The sequence below is a fragment of the Elgaria multicarinata genome, chromosome 16 (genome assembly GCF_023053635.1).
Source record: "Elgaria multicarinata webbii isolate HBS135686 ecotype San Diego chromosome 16, rElgMul1.1.pri, whole genome shotgun sequence".
Lineage (NCBI taxonomy): Eukaryota > Metazoa > Chordata > Lepidosauria > Squamata > Anguidae > Elgaria > Elgaria multicarinata.
In genome coordinates, this window is record NC_086186.1 from 9929575 (window position 1) to 9950322 (window position 20748).

The following is a 20748-nucleotide window of genomic DNA, read 5'->3' on the forward strand; positions in this document are numbered from 1 at the left end:
GCATTCGGAGCTCCAGATGGAGGCGAACCGCTTCGCCTCGATCCACAGCTTCCCCACCCGATTCGGATCCTCCTTTGGAGGAGGTGGATCGGGTCGCGATCCAAATCAGAATGGAGCACAGCCTTACTGCTTACTGTCCTTGGGTGTGGTGGTAGACATGCCCCTGTTGCTAGTGTTGGGGTAAGAGCGAATTGCTATTCCCATCAGCTTTTGCTCATGGAAGGAAGAATGTGAACATCTCCTTTGCCCATCCACACAGCACCCGACTCCCATTCCGACCCGCCTAAATGATCGACAGTCTTCATTTCTGAAGGAAACGGAGATTAAAAACGAAGTATTTATAAAAGTATTTGAAGTGACAACTCTCATTTAACTTGTGTTCTCAAAACGAAGCAATGGAATGTTCCCCCCCCTTTCCATCTCATGTGGGTTGCCAATGGCTGTCGAGTGGCTGCCTCTTCATGTACTACCAGCTTGAGAGACATTTGGATTTTGTGGGATTGGGGAAAAGGGGAGGCTTCTACCAACCTGGTTGGGATCAGGACCTGTAAGAAGGAAAGAGGGAGAGAGAGAAAAAATCTAAGATTGAGAGATTATGCCCAGTTAGTTTCTTTTGTTCAGTTCTTTCATTGTTCCATGAGTTTGCTCTGCTCTACAGAATTAAGTCTCCAGTAAAATGATGGTTTAACTAGGAGAACTTCTCAAATTGCAGCTTCTTCTTTCAGTTCCTCCAGCCAGTTCACTTTTCCCATTTGAAATGTGCGGTATTTCCAGTCGACTGAAAAGAAAAACCCGTAGCACGCAAAACGAAGTGGCGTGAGCCCAGCTTTGAAGAGGAGTTTGTAGAATCCAACTAAAATCCTACAACTAAATCCCATTCATTTTAATGGGTTTACTCTAAGTAGGACTTCAGTGGGGTTCTACCCATTGTGAGCTTGAGCATCTCTGGTTCTTCCATTCCTAGATCCATCTCATGTCCATTCATCTTTCTCCCTCATGATTTAGGGGAACCAGAATTGGCACTTCTACGACAGAAGGTCATTATCTGAAGTCTTGTAGGGAGATCTACCCTGAGGCCCAACCTATTTCCAGAACCCATCTCAATCATCCGTGGTTGCCTGCCTGCTTCTCTGTTCAAAGCCTGAGCTAGAGCAAATGGCTAGAAATGCATTTTAATGAGTTTTTTTTTTAAAAAAAATAGTGATACATCTATATAATTTTTTTAGGGCAGAACACTCCCTTCCTCTCTCTCTTTCCCCCTCAGTTCCTTTGTCAAGATCAACAAGCATCACAGCACACTTCTGGGAAGGCTCCTGTTTATTCTGGCTGTCCACTGTATGTGGTTAGAAGAAGCATGAAAAGACTCGCTCTGGTCAACCCCAGGAAGCAAAACAGGCAGAAAGACTGAGCTTCTGAGTATCTGTGTGCATGTGCGTAAAGAAAAGATCAAAGCTGCAGTTTTGTAGCCACAAGGGAAATGCCAGAGAGCAGGGTGACTGTGTGGCTGAGCTGGCCATGATCTCTCTTTCTGGACACCTGCTGTGGCCTATTTGCCCGTTCGTCAGGGGTGTTGCTTGGCACTTAAAGGATTCATAGAATCATAGAATAGCAGATTTGGAAGGGGCCTGCAAGGCCATCAAGTCCAACCCCCTGCTCAATGCAGGAATCCACCCTAAAGCATCCCTGACAGATGGTTGTCCAGCTGCCTCTTGAAGGCCTCTAGCGTGGGAGAGCCCACAACCTCCCTAGGTAACTGATTCCATTGTCGTATTGCTCTAACAGTCAGGAAGTTTTTCCTGATGTCCAGCTGGAATCTGGCTTCCTTTATCTTGAGCCCGTTATTCTGTGTCCTGCACTCTGGGAGGATCGAGAAGAGATCCTGGCCCTCCTCTGTGTGACAGCCTTTTAAGTATTTGAAGAGTGCTATCATGTCTCCCTTCAATCTTCTCTTCGCCTGGCTAAACATGCCCAGTTCTTTCAGTCTCTCTTCATAGAGCTTTGTTTCCAGACTCCTGATCATCCTGGTTGCCCTCCTCTGAACACACTCCAGCTTGTCTGTGTCCTTCTTGAATTGTGGAGCCCAGAACTGGATGCAATACTCTAGATGAGGCCTAACCAGGGCCAAATAGAGAGGAACCAGTACTTCACGTGATTTCGAAGCTATACTTCTATTAATGCAGCCCAAAATAGCATTTGCCTTTCTTGCAGCCATATTGCACTGTTGGCTCATATTCAGCTTGCGATCTACAACAATTCCAAGATCCTTCTCATTTGTAGTGTTGCTGAATGATTGCTGAATCATTGACCACAATGATTTAGTGGTCCAGGCCCACAGAGGACACAAATCTGCATGCCCTGATTTATATCTATATATAGAAACGTTGCAATCATTGCAAAAAAAATTGGCAGGAGGCAAAACCAGCCTGTTAATCTCTCAAAGAAAATAAATTCTTTAGTTAAATCTGCAGACTGACCCAGATCATCACAAACCCATGGGGAGGATCCTTTCCCCCCTAAGCTGAATGTTCATGTAGGGGGAGAATTTTTCATGGACCTAGGGTTGCATCACATGGGGTGGGGAGGGTTAACCCTTACGAGTTGCATTCCCCCTTGCATATCGCTCCTTGCATGGCAATTGAGCTAAGGGAAAATAACCCCCCTACTGGTATTCAGGGCTCTGAGAAATAGATCAGGGCCCCCTGGAGATAGATTTGGGGCCCCATGGTCCCAGGCATAGCAATGGCCCTGTCATTCTTGTTTCTCAGGTTTGGGCAGGAGAAGTTCCCATAAGAACATCAGAAGCGCTGTGCTGGATCAGACCAAAGATCAAGCTGATCCAGCATCCTGTCCGCCACAGTGTGAAGGTGGCAGGTGCTGCTCATCTGTTGGCCTTAATGGCACATTCTAGACTAAGCCACCCCAAAATACTTTGCATCGCAACTGGGAACAATATACTGTTACTGGGGAAATGTGTTTATCCCCAGCTACTGGGAGGCTTGTGGTTAAGCTCAGAGGAAACCAGGATGACATCAGGTGGGTGGCAGATGACAGCGGGATCCCTGCTAATAAAAAAGTCCCTGTGCTGCATCCCTCCAAGCCCTGGATACCACTACACCCCTGCTGTCCTCTGGGATAGCACAGATCAAGTCTTCGCCCTGGAGGCGGCTCTATATTTTTGGTGAATGGGGTGGCAACCCGCTACCTCTACCCTACCTGCTTGTGGTAGAGAAATAGATGGCACTCAGCTGCCAATGGCCATGCATGATCTTCTGCTGCCCCTCTCTGGCAATCCCTCCCCTCTGCTCCACCAGTCCCAATGGACACCAGCTGCCACTGCTTTGCCATCTTCTACATGACGGCTTCCCAGGAATTTGAAACGGGCAATCCCATTCCCCCGAGGGTGTCAGCAACTCCCCTGCCAAACCAAACTCGAGTTCAGCAAACCACCTTCGGCTCAGCCCCCCAAAATGTACGGGAAGGGATCCTTGGCCCGGAACTCTTACTGGGAGATTTTGCAGTTCGTCGTGGCAACGTAGCGCCCGGTGTAGTGGACGTTGCATCTCACCACGTTGTTGGTGAAGTCGGACTCCATCACGATGTATTTGGGATTCACTTGAACCTGGGAGGGCAAAGAGAGAGGGGGAAGTCAGCCTTTGGGATGGAGAACAGGGGAGCTGTGATCTCCTGAAGTGTAAAAAAGAAGCAGCGTGCCACAAAAGCGTGAAAGCAAGCAGAAGTGTTTGCAGGGCTGGCTGGCCAAAGAATGTTGCAAAAGCAGCATGTTGCAAAAGACAGAAAGCAAGCAGACGTGGTTGCAGAGCCGGCCCTGCCCTTGAGCAGAGGGGGTGGCAGATGCTGGGGGATTGGTGGCAGCTCCCTCTGTTGGAGAACAGGGTGTGTGCGCGCGCACTTTGGGAGCCTGTTCTGGATCCTCTGAACTTGCCTCCTGCCCTCTAGTGTGGGGTAGGATGCTGTCCCACCCCATAGCATGGAAGTAAGAATCGTCTGCCAGCCTAGACAGCTTCTGTATGTGGAAGGAGGAAGTGAGCACCCCGCTCTTAGCATCAGGAAGCAAAATATTTGGGGCCATCCCTGTATACCAGGGGTGGGGAACCTCAGGCCCAGGGGCCAAATCCTGCCATCTTGAGTTCCCAATGCAGTCCTGTAGGGTTTGCCAGAGGGCTGCCATACCTCCCAATTGTTTGGTGTCTTTCCAGTTTTATTGCAGTTTGATATGACTCTCCTAAGGTTTAGTTACTGGCAATGAAAGCTGTAGAAAACTGTTTATTATTATTATTATTATTATTATTATTATTATTATTATTATTATTATTATTATTATTTCTGCCCCTCCCCATTTTGCCTTTAGCCCCACCCACCCACCAAGTGCAGCCCCCGAGTGCTTCTTCAAAATGGACTAAAAGAGCTCCCCTTGCCCCTGTTATAGACAGCCATCAATAGACTGAAATTCTCCCTTCCTCCCCAAAGGATGTATTTGGGGAGGTACGTTTTGGCTATGAAATTTTTCAAATGCCGACAACAAAGTCAAAAAGATCCCCCCCACCCCTCCCCCCCAACTGAATATTTCTGCCAAAGTAGAGACCTACTGGAAAGAATGCCAGAGACGGCTTTTGGTTTTGTCCTGGGCCATTTTGAACTCCAGCGTAGAGACAACTTACCTTTAGGATATAGTTCCCAGGTTGCACATCTGTGATGTCAATCCACTGGCAATCAATGTCAGCATTGTAAGTGTCGTAACAGCCAGGGCTCAAACCCTGAAATGAAAGAAAAGACGTGACTTGTGTCTTTGTTGTGAGTGGTGGGTACAGAAAATCCCAGGTTAGATTTAAATTCAAAGTCAGACTTCAGATTCTGGACATAGTAGTCTTCTTGGGGTGGTGTTGGAAGGTTTCTCTTTCTAGCCCTTTATCAGTGGAGGCTGGTGGCTCCTATGTCACTGAGGCAGTGATCCACACTGGGTTTGAGTCACAACTCTGAAGGAGCTATACAACGTGCTGAAACCTAGCCCCCAAATGGGTTCAGCACCTTGGATAGCTCTTTAGAGTTCTGACTTTAAACTCAGAGAGGATTCCTGGCCCAACTGACATAGGAGCCATTGGCCTTCACTGCCCTTTTCTTACATCAGAGTGTCATAACTCTCCCATGCTGTGTTTGGGGGCCCTCTTGCTCATTCTGTAGAGTGGGGTCCTCAGCTTCTGCCCTAATTTCCTACTCAGATGGCACCATTGGCTGATACACCTATTAGAAGAATCTTTGGCAGGAGAGCTGGGGAAATCCCTCCTTCCAGCAGTCGATGTAGACATGACATCGGGAAATCTATGTCTGGATCTCCTGTAGATTCCCCCCCTTCAAAATAAATAAATAATTGCATTGGTGGATGGAGCCAAACATGAACAGGGCACTGGAACCTAGAAGCACATTGATTTTTGCCCTAAGAACAATGATGAAGCAGTCAATTTTGGTCTAGTATTCTATAATACTACAACCCGATGGGGTCATCCCATGAAGCTGAGTGGTGGGAGATTCGGGACAGATAAAAGGAAGGACCTCTTCGAACATCGCATAGTTAAACTATGGAATTCACTACCACAAGATGCAGTGATGCCCACCATTTTGGATTGCTTTAAAAGGGGGTTGCATAAATTCCTGGAGGAAAAGGCTATCAATGGCTGTTAGCTCTGATGGCTATGTGCTGCCTTCAGTATCGGAGGCAGTATGCTTGTAGTATACACCAGTTGCTGGGGAACATGGGTAGGAGGGTGCTGTTGCACCCCTATCCTGCTTTGTTGGTCCTTGGTAGACAGCTGGTTGGCCACTGTGTGAACAGAGTGCTGGACCAGATGGACCCTTGGTCTAATCCAGAAGGGTTCTTCTTACATTGGGACAACTCAGAGAGAAGGGGGATGTCTGAGCAAGGTGGCAGATGGTATTGGTGTCCCTGCTAAATAAAAAAGTGCTGCATCCTTGTGAGTCAAGGGGGGAATCCGTACGTCGTACTGAGACCGCTTCTAAGCAACCCCAGTGCGGCCCCAAAGCGATCGTGTAACTTGCCTGGAGAAGAGACGAGAAAGAGGCGTCCTTGCCGCCGCTGCCGCCACCCACAGACCTCGCTGGCTGGGATGGAGAGCTCGGGGGAAGAAGGTGGGGTGGAGAGCTTCTTCTGCTCTCCACTCCGCCTTCTTCTGCTGAGCTCTCCGAGCCGGCCGGCGAGGAGGGAGTTGGGTGGTGGCGCCACCGGGAAGGACGCTTCTTCCTCATCTCTTTTACAGGCAAGTTACACGATCGTTTTCGGCGTGCACTGGGGGTGGATGGAAGCGCCCTGAGAACGACGTGCGGATTCCTCCCTGGCTGCACTTCACCATGGCTTAGTTCCATCATTGGTTTGCTGATGGTCAACAGCAGGGAGATGACCTGTCCTGGGGCAGAGCAGCCCCTCCCTGCCAGCCCTCACCTGGGTGTGTGATGTGCAGGCGTAGCGCTTCAGGTTCCCAAAGTCACAGGTGGTGTCTTCCAGGCAAAAGCTCGCCTTGTGGCCCTCTGCCACTTTCTTGCCTGTGGCAGCATCCAGCAGGTCATAGTGGCTGAATTCATCCATGCTGTGGTAATGCCTATGGATGGGGAGAAGGGGAAGGAGTAAACGGTGCCTAAGAGTTCAACCTGTCTTTGCAGCCCTAAGTACTAGGAGCCATTGGGAGAGCACACGGGCCCAAGCGAGGCCTCCCAGCCCTGACACCTGCCCCGGGCCTCCCGCAACAAACAGCTAGGCCTGAGAACTGCCGTTGTAAATTTCCCACGATGCCTCTGACATGATGTCACTCCCGGGCATTATGGGGGATTTAAAGTGGACTCTTGTATCTGCTGCCACCAGGTAGGTAAGCTTGCGACTGGATGCCCACTGGTGTAGTGCACTGGGGAGCATGGGTGGGAGGGTGCTGTTGCACCATGTCCTGCTTGTTCATCCCTGGTTGGCCACTGTGTGAACAGAATACTGGACTGGGACCCTTGGTCTGATCCAGCAGGGCTACTTTTATGTTTGTATGTACCAGAAGGCAATTTGCCAAAAACCCTCCCTCAAACCTGGCTTAGAAGTCCTTTTTATTTTTGGTGGGGTTGTCCATGTGGGGCTGAAAATCAACATAACATTATTAATAGAAAGAAGGGAGACAGAGCGAGAAAAAAAGAGAAAGAAAAACAGGAATTGGAACCAGATTGAATCTTGGGATAATAAATTCTGCACCCAGAGTTGCATTCTGAGTTCGCATGTGCAGCACAGGGCCTGCATCGCTGTCTGAGTGATCCATGCTAGGAGCCCTCCACTCATGTAGCTCACTCCTTGGCAACCAAGTGCATCAGGAACAGAGGAAAAGGTCAAACAAATGGGCAGAGGCATGACGGTGGCAAGAAGGAGGTGGATCTACTAAGCAGGGTCCATTAGGAGCATCTTGCTAACCCCCCAGGCCTCCTGGAACTGCCCTGTATGAGGAGGTGTAACCATAGGACACAGAGCAGGGGATGCAGAGTACCTGGTTACATCTCTTGGGTGGGTGTGTAACCATGGGACACAAGAGTGCAGGATACGGAGAACCCTGGTGACATCTCTCAAAGGTGTGTGTAACTATGGGACACAGAGCATGGGGTACAGAGAACCCTGGTTACATCTCTTGGGTGGGTGTGTAACCATGAAACACAGAGTGCAGGATACAGAGAACCCTGGTTACATCTCTCAAAGGTGTATGTAACCATCGGAAACAGAGCACAGCGTACAGAGAACCCTGGTTACATCTCTTGGGTGGGTGTGTAACCATGAAACACAGAGTGCAGGATACGGAGAACCCTGGTTACATCTCTCAAAGGTGTGTGTAACTATGGGACACAGAGCATGGGGTACAGAGAACCCTGGTTACATCTCTTGGGTGGGTGTGTAACCATGAAACACAGAGTGCAGGATACGGAGAACCCTGGTTACATCTCTCAAAGGTGTGTGTAACTATGGGACACAGAGCATGGGGTACAGAGAACCCTGGTTACATCTCTTGGGTGGGTGTGTAACCATGAAACATAGAGCACAGGTTATGGAGAACTACACCTACACTGTACTCCTTTCGTCGCCAGCTGAAGACCTTTTTATTCTCCCAGTATTTTAACACTTAATTTTAACTTAAATTTAAATTTTACTGTTTTAACTCTGTATTTTAATTTTATATCAATTTTGCTGCATGGTTTTTATTCTGGTTGTGCTTTTTATATTGTATTGTGTATTTGTGCTTTTAACCTGTTGGTTGTCTTACTATTTTAATGTTTGTGAACCGCCCAGAGAGCTTTGGCTATTGGGCGGTATAGAAATGTAATAAATAATAAATAAATAAAATAAATAGAAATGTAATAAATAATAATAATAATAATAATAATAATAATAAATAATAACCCTGGTTACATCTCTCAAAGGTGTGTTTAACCATGGGACACAGAGCACGGGATACAGAGAGCCCTGGTTACATATCTGCATGTTCTATCCCCACCTCTGGCCATTCAAATGATCCCAAAAATGCCCCTTGACTCACTGGTGGCAGCTGTGCCACTCCCAGGTGTGACGAGCCCGGTTGGGCAAGAAGTCGGCCGTGCCCTGGTTCTTCACTCGCTGGGGAAAGCGCAACAGTACCCGGACATCGTAGTCTGTTGCTTCAGGGGTATAGGCCGTGCTGGAAGAAGGCAAAAAGTGAGTCAGAAGGATAGGAAGGTTGCTTTCTGTAAAAAGAAAAGAAAAAAGAGCCAGCCCCAGGTGCGAATGCCGGACATAGGATTGCCAAACCTGCAGCCAGCCCCTGTGGCTGTGTGTCTTTAAACAGGGCTAGTTCATCAGGTGATCATACCACCTCCCAGGGGAGGCTGGTGGTGAATCTGCTCCAGGTTTCAGCCAGAACCAGTTAGAACTCTAAAGGAGCTCTCCAAGGTGGAAGGAGGTTGGGATATTTTCTGCTTAGTTATTGGCGTTTGAAAAATTTCCACAGTGAAAATGTACATCTCCAAACCCATCCAAGGTACACCTCAGATAGCTTCCTGAGACATCGGAGTTACCAGGCCGTCCTGCTCAGTCCCATACCAGGGAAAGCATCACCTGTTGAGTTCTGCATCTCAGGAACAGAGGAGATCGTTTTATAACAGCCTCTCCATCTGCCCTGACTGGCAGCGATTGTGTGGGGTTTCCAGCCGAGGACTTTGCCATCACCTGCTAACTGGAGATGCAGGGGATTGAACCCAGAACCCTCTGACTACAAAGAAGGGGCTCTTCCATTGAGCTGCAGCCTGTCCCCAGACAGTTCCATTAAAGGGGAAAGAAGAGGCTAAGCTACAACTAACATCTCCCTCCCTCCCTCCCTCAAATAAACCTCTGTTTTAAGGGTCCCAAACCGGCTAGGCTTTTTTTTTGGTTTGTTTTTCCGGCCAGTTGACAACTCAAGCTTGGAGGCGAGACGTGGCAGCCTGCAGGAACTCCCAACGCCCTAGCAAGGAAACATATTTCCAAAATGCACATTCCATGGCTATTTAGCATACTCACTGGGTTGCTTTGTTTTCGTTTTTTTGCTCCACTTAGGTTTTCTTTTTAAAGTGGGTTTTGTACTTCTTAAAAACTCAAGGCTCCCCTCAGGCCTGTTGATACTGACACCTCCTTCCTGCTCTTCTGCGGTCCCGGTTTGGCTCAATTTCTCTTGGCACGCGCCACCTGCGTTTGCTGTTAGCGGGAGCGATGCACTTCACATACTTTCGAACATTCATGCAGCTTCCTCCTCTTTAGGCTGCAATCCTGTACAGAATTACTGTGGGACTGAGGAGGCCCTGAGTCTCACTGAGAACTACTTCTGAGAAAGTACATAGGATGATTGCGCAGGGAGTCTTTGCAATGCTGCTAGATCTAAAATAATTTGGAGCTGGTGATTGCATTTTATTTTTACTGTTTTTGGCAGGGAAAGGGGTAAAATAGAAGGAATGGAGGGAAGAGGGAAACATGAAGATGTTTCCAAGGTTTCTCCCTAACCAAAAATGCTGGAGACTTGCTTTTGAATGGAATTAACACTCCAGTTCTCCATGTGACATGGTCAAAACCAGGGGTGACCTTCTCCATACATAAACTCACACATAGGCACACAACACCAACCTTCTCAGTACTTCCATCAAAATTACATTTTCTTTGTTCTCTGTATTTTGATGACCTTCTGGACCTATTGGCTTGCAGTGGCGATTGAAATTCCAATGGAAGACCAGACTTCCTCCAACCTGGCGCCCTCCAGATGTTTTGGACTACCACTCCCAGCATTCCTATTGGCCTTGCTGGCTGGGGCTGATGGGAGTTGAAGTTTGAACTATCTGGAGGGAACCTTACTGGTTTCCTCATCTACAGTACAGCAGTGTGAAACTGCCATCGTAAAACACCGCTTAATCAATATTGCATTCCCTCCCCGAAAATCCGAGAGACAAGAAATAGGACCAGTGGCTAGTAGCAAATGCTGAAATGCAGGCAATCATCATGACAGTACCCAGAGCCGCCCCCTGCCCCCAGGAGTCTACAAAAATTGAGTCGGCTCCATCAATTCGTATCAGCAGACAAATTCTAGCAGGTCTTTTGTAAAGCTGATGGGTCCTTATTGTTCATTCAAGACGAAGCCATCCCAAATACTTTGCATTCTATCAATGAAAGATATACTCTTGCTGAGAATGTTCACTCCCCTGCATCCCAGCTACTGTGAGTGTTGCAGCCAAATCCAGAGGGAACAATGAATGCTGAGAGGGGCAGGCAGGTGAGGTCAGTGGCCCTGCTAATACAAAAGTGCTGGTGCTGCTTTCCTGTGAGCTCTGCCTCCACTACACCACTGCTGATATCAAAGGTCAGCATTGTTGGACCCCTGTTGAGACCATGATCCAGTAGGGGGCACCCTATCAATCCTCAGAACCCTACTGCTGCTGTCCCTTGCTGTTTCTGTCTGCTCACCTGCCTTCTTCAGGTGAGCAAGCAGTGAGAGAAGAGAAAGAAGTAGCCGAATCAACCTCAGTATGATTTCCCCTCTCCCTCTGGGTTATTGTGTAGATTAGGCGCAGAGGAAGAGGCACCCAAACAGGCTGTGGCAATAACGGTGAGGAAGTGGGTGCATTCAGGGAGGGGCACCTATTGAGAGCATCAACCCCCCCCAAAAAAAACCCTGGAATGCAAGAATCTTTCCTGCAGTGATCCAAAATTACGCTCCTGAGTAAGATCAATGAAATAGGTGACCCATGAGGCAGGAAATGACTCATGAGACAGGAAGAAAAGAACAAGGAAGGTACACAAAGAAGGAGAGCTTCACCTGGCAAGACACTTTTCTTCTGCAGCACAACGGAGGGAGTAGAGATGAGCCCTTTGGACGTAAGTGGAAGCCTGGACATAGTTTGGATCAGGCACGAGGTCAGGAAGGCCTGGAGAGAGTGAGGGGCTGGTTAATGGGAGCTCTGTGATGTAGGGTGCAAAATCAACCATCTAAAGATGAACCAGGAGGAGTTGTCCCAGCGGGATTGTCCTCTTTCTAAGAATTTCTTCCTAAGATTTTCAAAGCAGGAAGTGGCTGTTCTGTGGTGCTCATTTTTAGCCTGCCTAGCTAAGCCTACCCTGATTTTTTGGGTATTGGCAAATAGAAGCCATATACTGTCCAAGACCACTTGGCTGTTCTTCTGGAGTTGATTAAATCAGCGTTTTCATGTAACTCAGCTTCCCAGCTAGTGGACCTTTGGTGACTTACCTCCTCCTATAATCTCTCTCCCCCCCACCCTACTCTCTCTTATCTTCCAGTTTAAAAAATCCAACACCCTACATTTTCACACGCAATATAAGTATTAAATCAAACCTAGGAGAATCTCACCAAATTAAGTGCACGGACACCCCCCCATTTGTTTATTACATTTTTGTTTGGTTAACTCACTAATAAGTCAAAAGACCTTTAGAGTCAGTTGATGTCCATTTAAGCAAACAACAATCACATCAGACTTGTAGGCATGCAACAGCAAAGCCAGAACAGAAATATGTTACCTGGTGTATGGACTCCACAAACATATCATGTTCATAATGGTACTGATGTGGTTCCCTAAGCTATGAAAACTGAAAACAAAAATTTCAGTTTGCCTGATGTTACTTTCAATCACAAAGGTCCACTTCAGCATCTTATGGGGGTGAAAAAGGTTCAGATTGCATTTGAATGTGCTTACGTAATTTTGTTCTTTCAAACCTTTGTATGAACCGAATTTCAGTTTTCTTTTGAAATTCGCACTGCTCCAAATTTTGCAATGCACGTCTCCAATTCACAAAATGTGTACAAAAATGTATATAGTAGGGAAACCTGTGCACAAAAATGCATATATTATTGAAAAATCACATTAAAATGTATGACATTATGGGAAATGACTTGTAATTATGCATACGTTAGGCATCATTGCATTCAAACATATGCATAGTAGGAGAAATTCATGCGAAAATGCATACATGTTTTCATGCAAACCTTTAAAAATAAATAGATCTCCAACTGATGTGGAGACAGGATGAAACAAACCTAAGACTAGAACAATGAAAGAGAGAAGCTGAACCTGACAGATGTAGAGGTATCCCTATGCTATTTTCGTATGAGTTGTTTTGATGCAGACACAGGGCCAAGATTACTTATGCCTTCATGGTGAAGAGACACTGACCATGATCTTGCCATGTAAATATGAAACACACAATGGGCCATGAGGTTTCTAATTAAAACATTAAGCAGAATGCGCATGGCTAAAGTCAGCCGAACTCTGATCCCGTAAAACCCCAGAACCCCTCCGCAGATTTCCATGGGAGCACCATTGACCCCTGATATGTTTTTCCAAGAGCAGAAAAGGAACAATGCCTTCTTGTTTCTCAGGCTGTTCTCCCCGGAGGAATCACGTCACTGCTTTGGCTCTCATTTCCTGTCTCTATGCTTGGTCATGCCTGCTGATGTAATCCGCTGAGGATTCTTATATTAAGAGAAGTCAAAGGAGGGTGATTGGGAGGGAGGGGTGGAAGAAACCGTTTCTTTAATTGAGCAATTCCCTTAAAAAATAAAATAAATGTGATCTCTCCTCCCCCACAACTTTGTGTTCCTCATAACTGATCATCAGTGGTTCAGGGGAAGGAATCTTTATTACTAAGTGATTTATGACTTAATCTTCATGACTAAGTGATTTAATACATGGGGATGGGGGAGGATTTGGCGTCATTTATATCAGTCTTTTCCAACTTGGTGAAATTTTGGACTTCAACTCCCATCAGCCCCAGTTAGCATGGACAGTGGTCAGGAATGCTAGACATTGTGGTCCAAAACCTCTGGAGGGCACCATGTTTGGAAAAAAGGAAGCTAAGTGGAGACCTGATAGAGGTGTAAAAAATTATGCATGTGTGGAGGCTGTGGCTAGGGAGACAGTTTGCTCCTTCTTCCATAATACTGGAACCCAATGGGGTCGTCCCATGAAGCTGATTGGTGGTAGATTCAGGACAGATAAAAGGAAGGACTTCTTCACACAGTGCAAAATTAAACTATGAAATTCACTACCACAAGATATGGTGATGGCCAGCAACTTGGATGGCTTTAAAAAGGGATTGGATAAATTCCTGGAGGAGAAAGCCATCAATGGCTACTAGTCCTGATGGCTAGGTGCTTTCTCCAGAATCAGCAGCAGTAAGCCTGTATACGCTAGTTGCTGGGGGACATGTGGGTCCCTGGTCGACAGCTGGTTGGCCACTGTGAGAACGGAGTGTTGGACTAGATGGACCTTTGGGCTCTTCTAGACGGGCTCTTCTTAGGTTCTTAGGTTGAGGAAGGCTGGTCTAATCCCTGAGGTCTCCAACGTGGCATCTGTGAGCACCAAAGTGTCCACGCGTGGACGTCTCTTTCTCAATTTTCTGTGGCCACTGAGCATGTTCAGGCCTCGTTGGACTGATTTGGGTCACCCCCTCCCATAGGGACTTTTTTTGGTCCTTCCACAAACCTTGAGGGTTCTCCCAACATGGCCAATAACCTCCCGCTTGTGAGTGGATGGTGCCATTTTGACATAACAATGGGCACTCGGAGAATGGGTTTGGTATTAGAAGATCGGATGCCATGCCACCAGCCCTGGCTATAAGGCAGACAGAAATGAAAGAAACTTCTGCAGAAGGGAACTAAACAATGCTGAAGCTACTGACTGGAGGGGCTACAGCCCAGTGGTGGGGCACCTACTTTGTATGCAGAAGGTTCAGTCTAAGTTTGGCTTGGAAAGACTCCTGCTGGAAATCCTGGAGCACCATTGCTGCTGGTCAGTGTTGGTGATCTTGAACTAGGCAGACCAGTTGTCTGATTTGGCAGAAGAAGGCAGTTTCCAGTGTTCTTACGGTTTCAAAACTTTTGTGGGAAGGGCCCCCCTACCAGTCCCAGAGAAACACTCCTTGGGCATTGTCCATTTCCTCTACAGTCTGGGAACATCTGGGCACGTTAAGCACAGCCCCTTCTTAAGTGGAATGGACAGCTCTCCTGGGCTAGCCATGCTATGCAAACATTGTTTATAAGAGAAGGATTTCAGTAATTGAAGCCGCACAGGGAATTTCCGATAATCCAGAAATGAATTACTCAAATGGAAAAGCTGCCAAGGGGTGTAGATCCGCCCCTTCGTCCCATGCCTCCCTTCCATCAAAACTGTCAAGGAATCTTTTAGGGCAGGCTGCCTGGGGACGAGACCTCGGCGATTCCTCTCTGCTGAAATTGACGGAAGGGTGATCCTTAGGGTCAGTGTCACCGGGGGGGGGGAGGAGGCCAGAGGCCGGGTGATCTCACGATCATCCCAGTGTGCCTGGGATTCAAACAGCCTCGTAAATGGAAAGGAAGAGATGGCGGTGGGGAAATCACCCCCCCCCCCGACGCCCACGCCGTGAATCAAAACCCCGGTGAGAATCCAAGACAAACATGCTAAGCTGAGCTGTTGCTAAGTGACCACCGTACATATACAGAAATAAAATGAAAATAAATCTAATCAGAGACATGTGGAGGCAGCAAAGGAGGGGAAAGCCAGCTCTGGGCGGGATGCGTCTCTTGGTCATTGGGTCAAGCATGGCTTGTGGGAGGCTGTGTTTTCTTTTAAATTAGTACATTTCCAATGTCAGGCCTCTGCTCCCTAGCTCTGTCTTCTCTTATCCACTGTTCTGCAGTTTTGCTTTGATCGGTTTCTTCTACCCCTCGCCCTCCGCTTTTTTGAAGAAAGCTTCCTAGTGATTTAGAGAAGCAAGATAAGCTTTGCAAGAGCAGGCCTGCTGGATCAATCTGGAGCTCTTTGCAAGAGCCCAGCTCCCCAGTGGCTAGGTTAATAAACACAATGGGGAAAACAAATAACTTGGAATATACAAACAGAGCAAAAAACAACACTGGATACAAAATTTCCTCTACAGAACAGTGCTGAAAACTGCAGTGAACATCAAAACATGCAAAGAGCCATGCTGGCTGAAACCAAGGGTCCGTCTACTTCAACATTCTTTTCACAGAATGGCCAACCAGCTGTTGACCAGGAAACCACAAGCAAGACATGAATGCAACACCACCCTCTCACCCATGTTCCACAGCAACCGGTATTGCCTCTGCTCCTGGAGGTAGCGCAAGCATTATGATGGGGGTGCAAATGGCAGTTCTGGAGATAATGCGTGGATCATGGCCACTCACACCCCACAGCTCCACACATTAATGAGACCCTCCACTCAGATCCTGCTGTGTCTATGTCCTAGTGGAGCCTGGAGGCTCCGGTGTCAGTGGGGCAGTAATTCCGCTCCCAGTTTCAGTGAGAACCACTCAGAACTTGAAAGGAGCTATCCAAGGTGCAAAGCATTGATTCTGATGGGAACCTAGAGTGGATGCATGGCCCCGCTGGAATTGGAGCCACCAACCTCCACTGTATTTGTGTAAACTTTGCAGAGTACATATCAGAACCTGCAGGTCAGTTTCATTAAAAAAAAACCAAATTCACTTGAATCCGTTGCAGTTTTTTCCAGCATCCCAAGTAAGAGCCTAGCCAGAATATGCTCAGTTCAGGAACAGTGAAGTGTGATTAGCCCAGCTTCATATCCTAATCTGAAGACCAGTTGGATTCTCCCCAGGTCTTGACTTTTGAGAAATTCTACATCGCTCCCAACTGGGGTAAGCTAAAATAGGGAGGAGAAAGCCAAAGACAGTATCAGCAGAGCAAAAGGGAGTCAGAGATCATTTTTATTTGAGAAAAGCTGACATCTGTGTGATAGAGCTGACAAGGATGTTCACGCTCAGGGCTGCCTTTTGTCTCCAGAGCGCACAGAGCCAGGCCAGAAGGACATGAGGTCAAGTTCATAAAATTAGCCCTTTGTTCGCTGTGGCTTGGACAAAAGACGGCGTGGGCTCAGGGGACAGGTCTAATCTCAAGAACAACCTTGGAGCTTGGCATCCTTCTGGACCACAGGGATTTCCCACAATTCCGAGAGGCGATGTGGGATCACGACACTATCTACTCAGGAGGCAAAGGCCTTTGGGAAGAGGAAGTGAGCCAAGCGCTGGCCACACCGCACCAGCACAATTTGGGCACAACACTTCACATGCCTTGAATTGACATCCTCTCATGGGCCAAGTGGGCCTGTAACTATCCTGGTGTGATGAACCACGGTTTAACGCAGGAGTGTTGAATCTCTTTTTAGCCTATGGCCTGGATTCAGTTTTGGAGAAACTTTCAGGGCTGCATTTCAGTGGTGTGGGGGATCACAAAAGCAAAAAAGGACAAAGGCAAATTTGGTGGGGGCCAAATCCCAGCGTATTTGAGCTTACAGCTCTTATTGCAAGTAGTTAAACCTTAGGAAAGGCATTTCAACTTATAATGGGGAAAGAACTGTGCAAAACCCATCCAAGAATTGGGTAGTCAGGGGAAAGGGGCATGGCTATAGGGGGAACCCCAGAGGGCAGGACTGGAACTCCAGGTGGGCCAGATTTGGGGTTGGCCCATGGGCCTAAGGTTCGGCACCTGTGGTTTATTTTGTGGCTCCATGCTCCCTCTTTGGTACTCTCAGGTTAGCTGAAGCCGCCTTAATTTGTTAAACCATAGTTTACTGTGATGTCCAAACTATTAAAGTGTGGTTTAAGAGCTCTCTACAAAACAAGATATCAAGCAAGGATGAGATCATGGAAAGATGAACACATAAAGAGAGGAGGGAAGGCAAGGGCAGGGGACTGCATGGATTTGTTTCCCCTCTGATGAACCATGGTTTGATAGACTGGGATTGCTGTCTGAACTGGGCCACAACATGGCCTGAGACATGGCCAGCTCCGAGGTTTTCCCAGTCATGGCCCAAGTGACCCAACTGCAGTGCAATGCAAATGTCTTGAATGATTATCACACAGGTTGTGCCACATGGTTAAAGTCAGTGGGAATCAGGGCTTCATGGCTTATTGAGAGCCAGTTATGCCCAACAGGAAATGAACATTAGAACAGTCATGCTGGAGAAACCAAAGGCCTCTCAACTCCAGCATTCTGTTCTTGCAGTAATCAAGTAGATGTCGAGTACAACAGCACCCTTGCACCCATGTTCCCCAACAAGTGGTGTACATAGGCATGCTGCCTCTGGTACTGGTAATAGCATATAAACATCAGGACTAGTAGCCATGGATAGCCTTCGCCTCCAGGAATTTGTACAACCCCCCCTTTAAAACCATCCAAGTTGCTGGCCAACACTATATCATGTGATAGGGAATTCCATAGTTTAACAACGTGTCCTCTCTCCATAACATAGCAGGAATTTGATGAGGTAGGCTAATGTCCATGTAAGCTGAAGAACATAAGAAGAGCCGTGCCTGATTGGACCAAGGGTCCATCTAGTCCAGCATTCTGTTCACACCATGGCCAACCAGCTGCCCACAGGAAACCCACAAGCAGAACCCCCCATCTGTGTTCCCCAGCAACTGGTGTACATAAGCAGGTGCTGGAGGCAGCCGATAGGTATACATGGAGATGCCAGGCATTGAATCTGGGACCTTCTGCATGTAAAGTAGGTGCTCTACCATTGAGCTATGTGCCATGCTTTTGGTTCCTTTCCCCCAATCCAATTTCATATAACCCTCCCCCCCCACCAAAAACAAACAATACTAAGTCCCTGCCTATGATCAGCTTGGCATGAACTATTGATAAGATAATGCTAATGGTGCAGCCTATATAGCAGAAGGAGATGCAAAGCGTTGCATTATGTGATAGCTGTTTCACACTTCCAAGAAACCCCGGTAGAGATCTGTGCTGACGTGCAGTAAGACCATCCATTCTTGGCATCATAGCCTGGTGAGCAATGTCTCTCCTCATTGCTAAAGTATATGAGTTTGTCTATCTGGACTACCTGAGAAGAGTGGGAGGGCTAAAAACAAAGAGAGTTGTGGGTTCTTTTCTGGCTCACTCCCCCCCCCCCCCCAAGATCTAAGCCAAAGAACCATCCCACAATCCCCTGCTCATTCCCCTTCCAGAAGTTAATGGGGTCAGTCACTCACCCCGTCCATTCTGGTTGGGTCTGTAGATGCTGCCCACGCTCACCCGGGCTTGGTTAACACCTTGGCTCTCTGGAATCTGCTGGGGAGGCTCGGCGTTCCGGATGGGAAGGTAAGGTTCGGGCCTAGGGACCCCATGGGGGTCTAAGGGCCGGAAAGGGGGCTGAGGTTCCACATTGCGAGGAGGAACGTACGGCTCCGCTGGCACATCCTGAAATGGAGGATATTGTCCTGCCCATTGCTCATTCCCGTACCTGGTGCCGGCATTGACAGGAGACCCTGGGTTGATGTGCAAGTTGTCTGCTACAGGAACCCCTTGGCCCACAGACTGTTGGTTCTGGGTGGATGCATAAGGGTCCTGGACACTTTGGTCATAGTTCGTTCCAGCGTCATGATAGAGGCTGTGTGAGTATCTTCTGTCTAAGCCATCTGCCGGTGGAAGTTGTTGGGGAACAGGCACGTAGGGTCTCTCCTGGGTGGGGTAGTATCCTTGTGCTCTGTGAGGACTCTGGTCTTCCGCATACTCCTCATATCTCACCCTGGGTTGGAAAGGGTATACGACTCCTGCACTGGCAGCCGCTGCGGCCACAGCGCCCCCACCAGTTCCTGTCGTGCGATAATAGGTGTAGCTCTCGTCGTAGGCGCGGGGCACCTGCTGCGGGTCGTAGGTCTCATACTGGTTGACGTACGGCGGCTGAGGGTAAGAGGCCTGGGGGTAGAGCTGCCCATATGAGGCATGCGAAAAGGAGGAGGCAGAGGCAGAAGAGGCCGAGCCAAGCTGACGCTGCCGAGCGGTGGGCGACCAAGGCCGTTGGGAGTTGGAGGTACCGTCTCCGGTGGCTGCATCCCTCCAGTTGTCTGGGACTTGTCCGAAGCCAAATGGATGCCGTGTCTGTCCTCGGACGGTGTCAGATCCTGCCCTGACTGGCAAGGTGGGGGCTTGCCGTCGAGTGTTCCCTGGAACCCTCCTGCCTTGGTTTGGGGCGGCGTCGGCCAGCATGACCCTTGTGCTGCTGTCTGCCCTCACCTGGCTAGCCGGGACATACTCCGAGCCCGAATTCAGGAGGCTGTACAGTCTGCCGTTGTTCTCCCACTGGATCATCTGCCTCCAGTGTCCACTATCCGTGTTGCCCCCCTGGGGATGCTGCCCATGGACCAGCAGGAAAACACCAAAGCCCAGGAAAGCCCACAGGTCCCAGAAGCCATGAGATGTCATGGTGATGTCAAGTTCAAAGGGGTCAACCTCAAGGGATGTTGTTTGGGAGGTGAAGTCACGGAAAAACAGCCCGGAGGTTCTCCTGTGGCAGTTTGCGCTTTCTCTTTCTTCGCTGCCTTGCCTTCTTCCTTAGGTGAATAAATCTCAACTCTGTCCATTCCTGGCTTCTTTTAAGCTGCTCCGGGTGTCTTCTGCAAGCTTCATGTCCAACTTGTGAAGGAGAAGAATTAGCGAGGAATGCAGCTTTGTAGAACTCAAAAGCGTCTGGGGAAAGTTTCTCTCTCTCTCGTTCTTCTCTTTCACATTGCTGCTGCGCTTTCTCCCCCGATCGCTGGGACAGCTTTGCTCCTGGTCTGAATGAATAAGCAACAGGCTCTGAAAAATGTTGGGAAGTTTCAGGACTCCTTGCGAGCATTTCCAACGCAGGGTCCTAAAAGCCACCCAGTTTTACCATGTCAGCTTCACCAGTAGGTTCTGAACGTGTGTTTGAAAGCATGTTGGCCAGACTGTTGGAATAGCAAAATGTTTCAGAGCAAAATCCTCATTAAGGCATAAGAAAACATCCTGAAACAGCGTGAAGAAGAGTAAGCTGAACTTCAGAAATGTTTCTTGTGTTTGCTAAAACCATGTTAAAAAGAAAAGAAAGAAAATCACCACTTACATGTCAGTATCTTCTCCATATGAACTGAAAGGCTCAGTTTATACATGCAGAGAAAACAAGAGTTCAATATGCATGGAATCTTTAATTTTATTTATTTATTTATTTATTTATTACATTTTTATACCGCCCAATAGCCAAAGCTCTCTGGGCGGTTCACAAAAGTTAAAACCATAATAAAACAACCAACGTGTTAAAAGCACAATTACAAAATACAGTATAAAAAGCACAACCAGGATAAAACCACGCAGCAAAATTGATATAAGATTAAAATACAGAGTTAGAACAGTAAAATTTAAATTTAAGTTAAAATTAAG

The 20748-nt window shown here is 47.8% G+C and overlaps 1 protein-coding gene across 1 annotated transcript; it reads right to left on the reverse strand.

Annotated features, from left to right (window-relative positions):
- Positions 1–465: 465 nt before the first annotated feature.
- On the reverse strand, positions 466–20067 carry LOXL1 (lysyl oxidase like 1). The gene is made up of 7 exons (XM_063142768.1): positions 18561–20067; positions 11358–11466; positions 8583–8720; positions 6473–6629; positions 4680–4775; positions 3504–3619; positions 466–545 (listed from the first exon to the last, which is right to left on the reverse strand). The coding sequence occupies exons 1-7, from the start codon at positions 19771–19773 to the stop codon at positions 539–541; spliced, it is 1836 nt and encodes a 611-aa protein (XP_062998838.1). The 5' UTR covers positions 19774–20067; the 3' UTR covers positions 466–538.
- Between the last annotated feature and the right edge of the window lie 681 nt (positions 20068–20748).

Coding starts and splice junctions, on each gene's coding strand:
- LOXL1 (XM_063142768.1), bottom strand. CDS start 19,773: ATGACATCTCATGGCTTCTGGGACCTGTGGGCTTTCCTGGGCTTTGGT. Junction 8,721..11,357: donor GAAGAAAAGTGTCTTGCCAG/GTGAAGCTCTCC, acceptor GCCTTCTTCCAG/CACGGCCTATACCCCTGAAG. Junction 3,620..4,679: donor CTGGGAACTATATCCTAAAG/GTAAGTTGTCTC, acceptor TTGCCCTCCCAG/GTTCAAGTGAATCCCAAATA.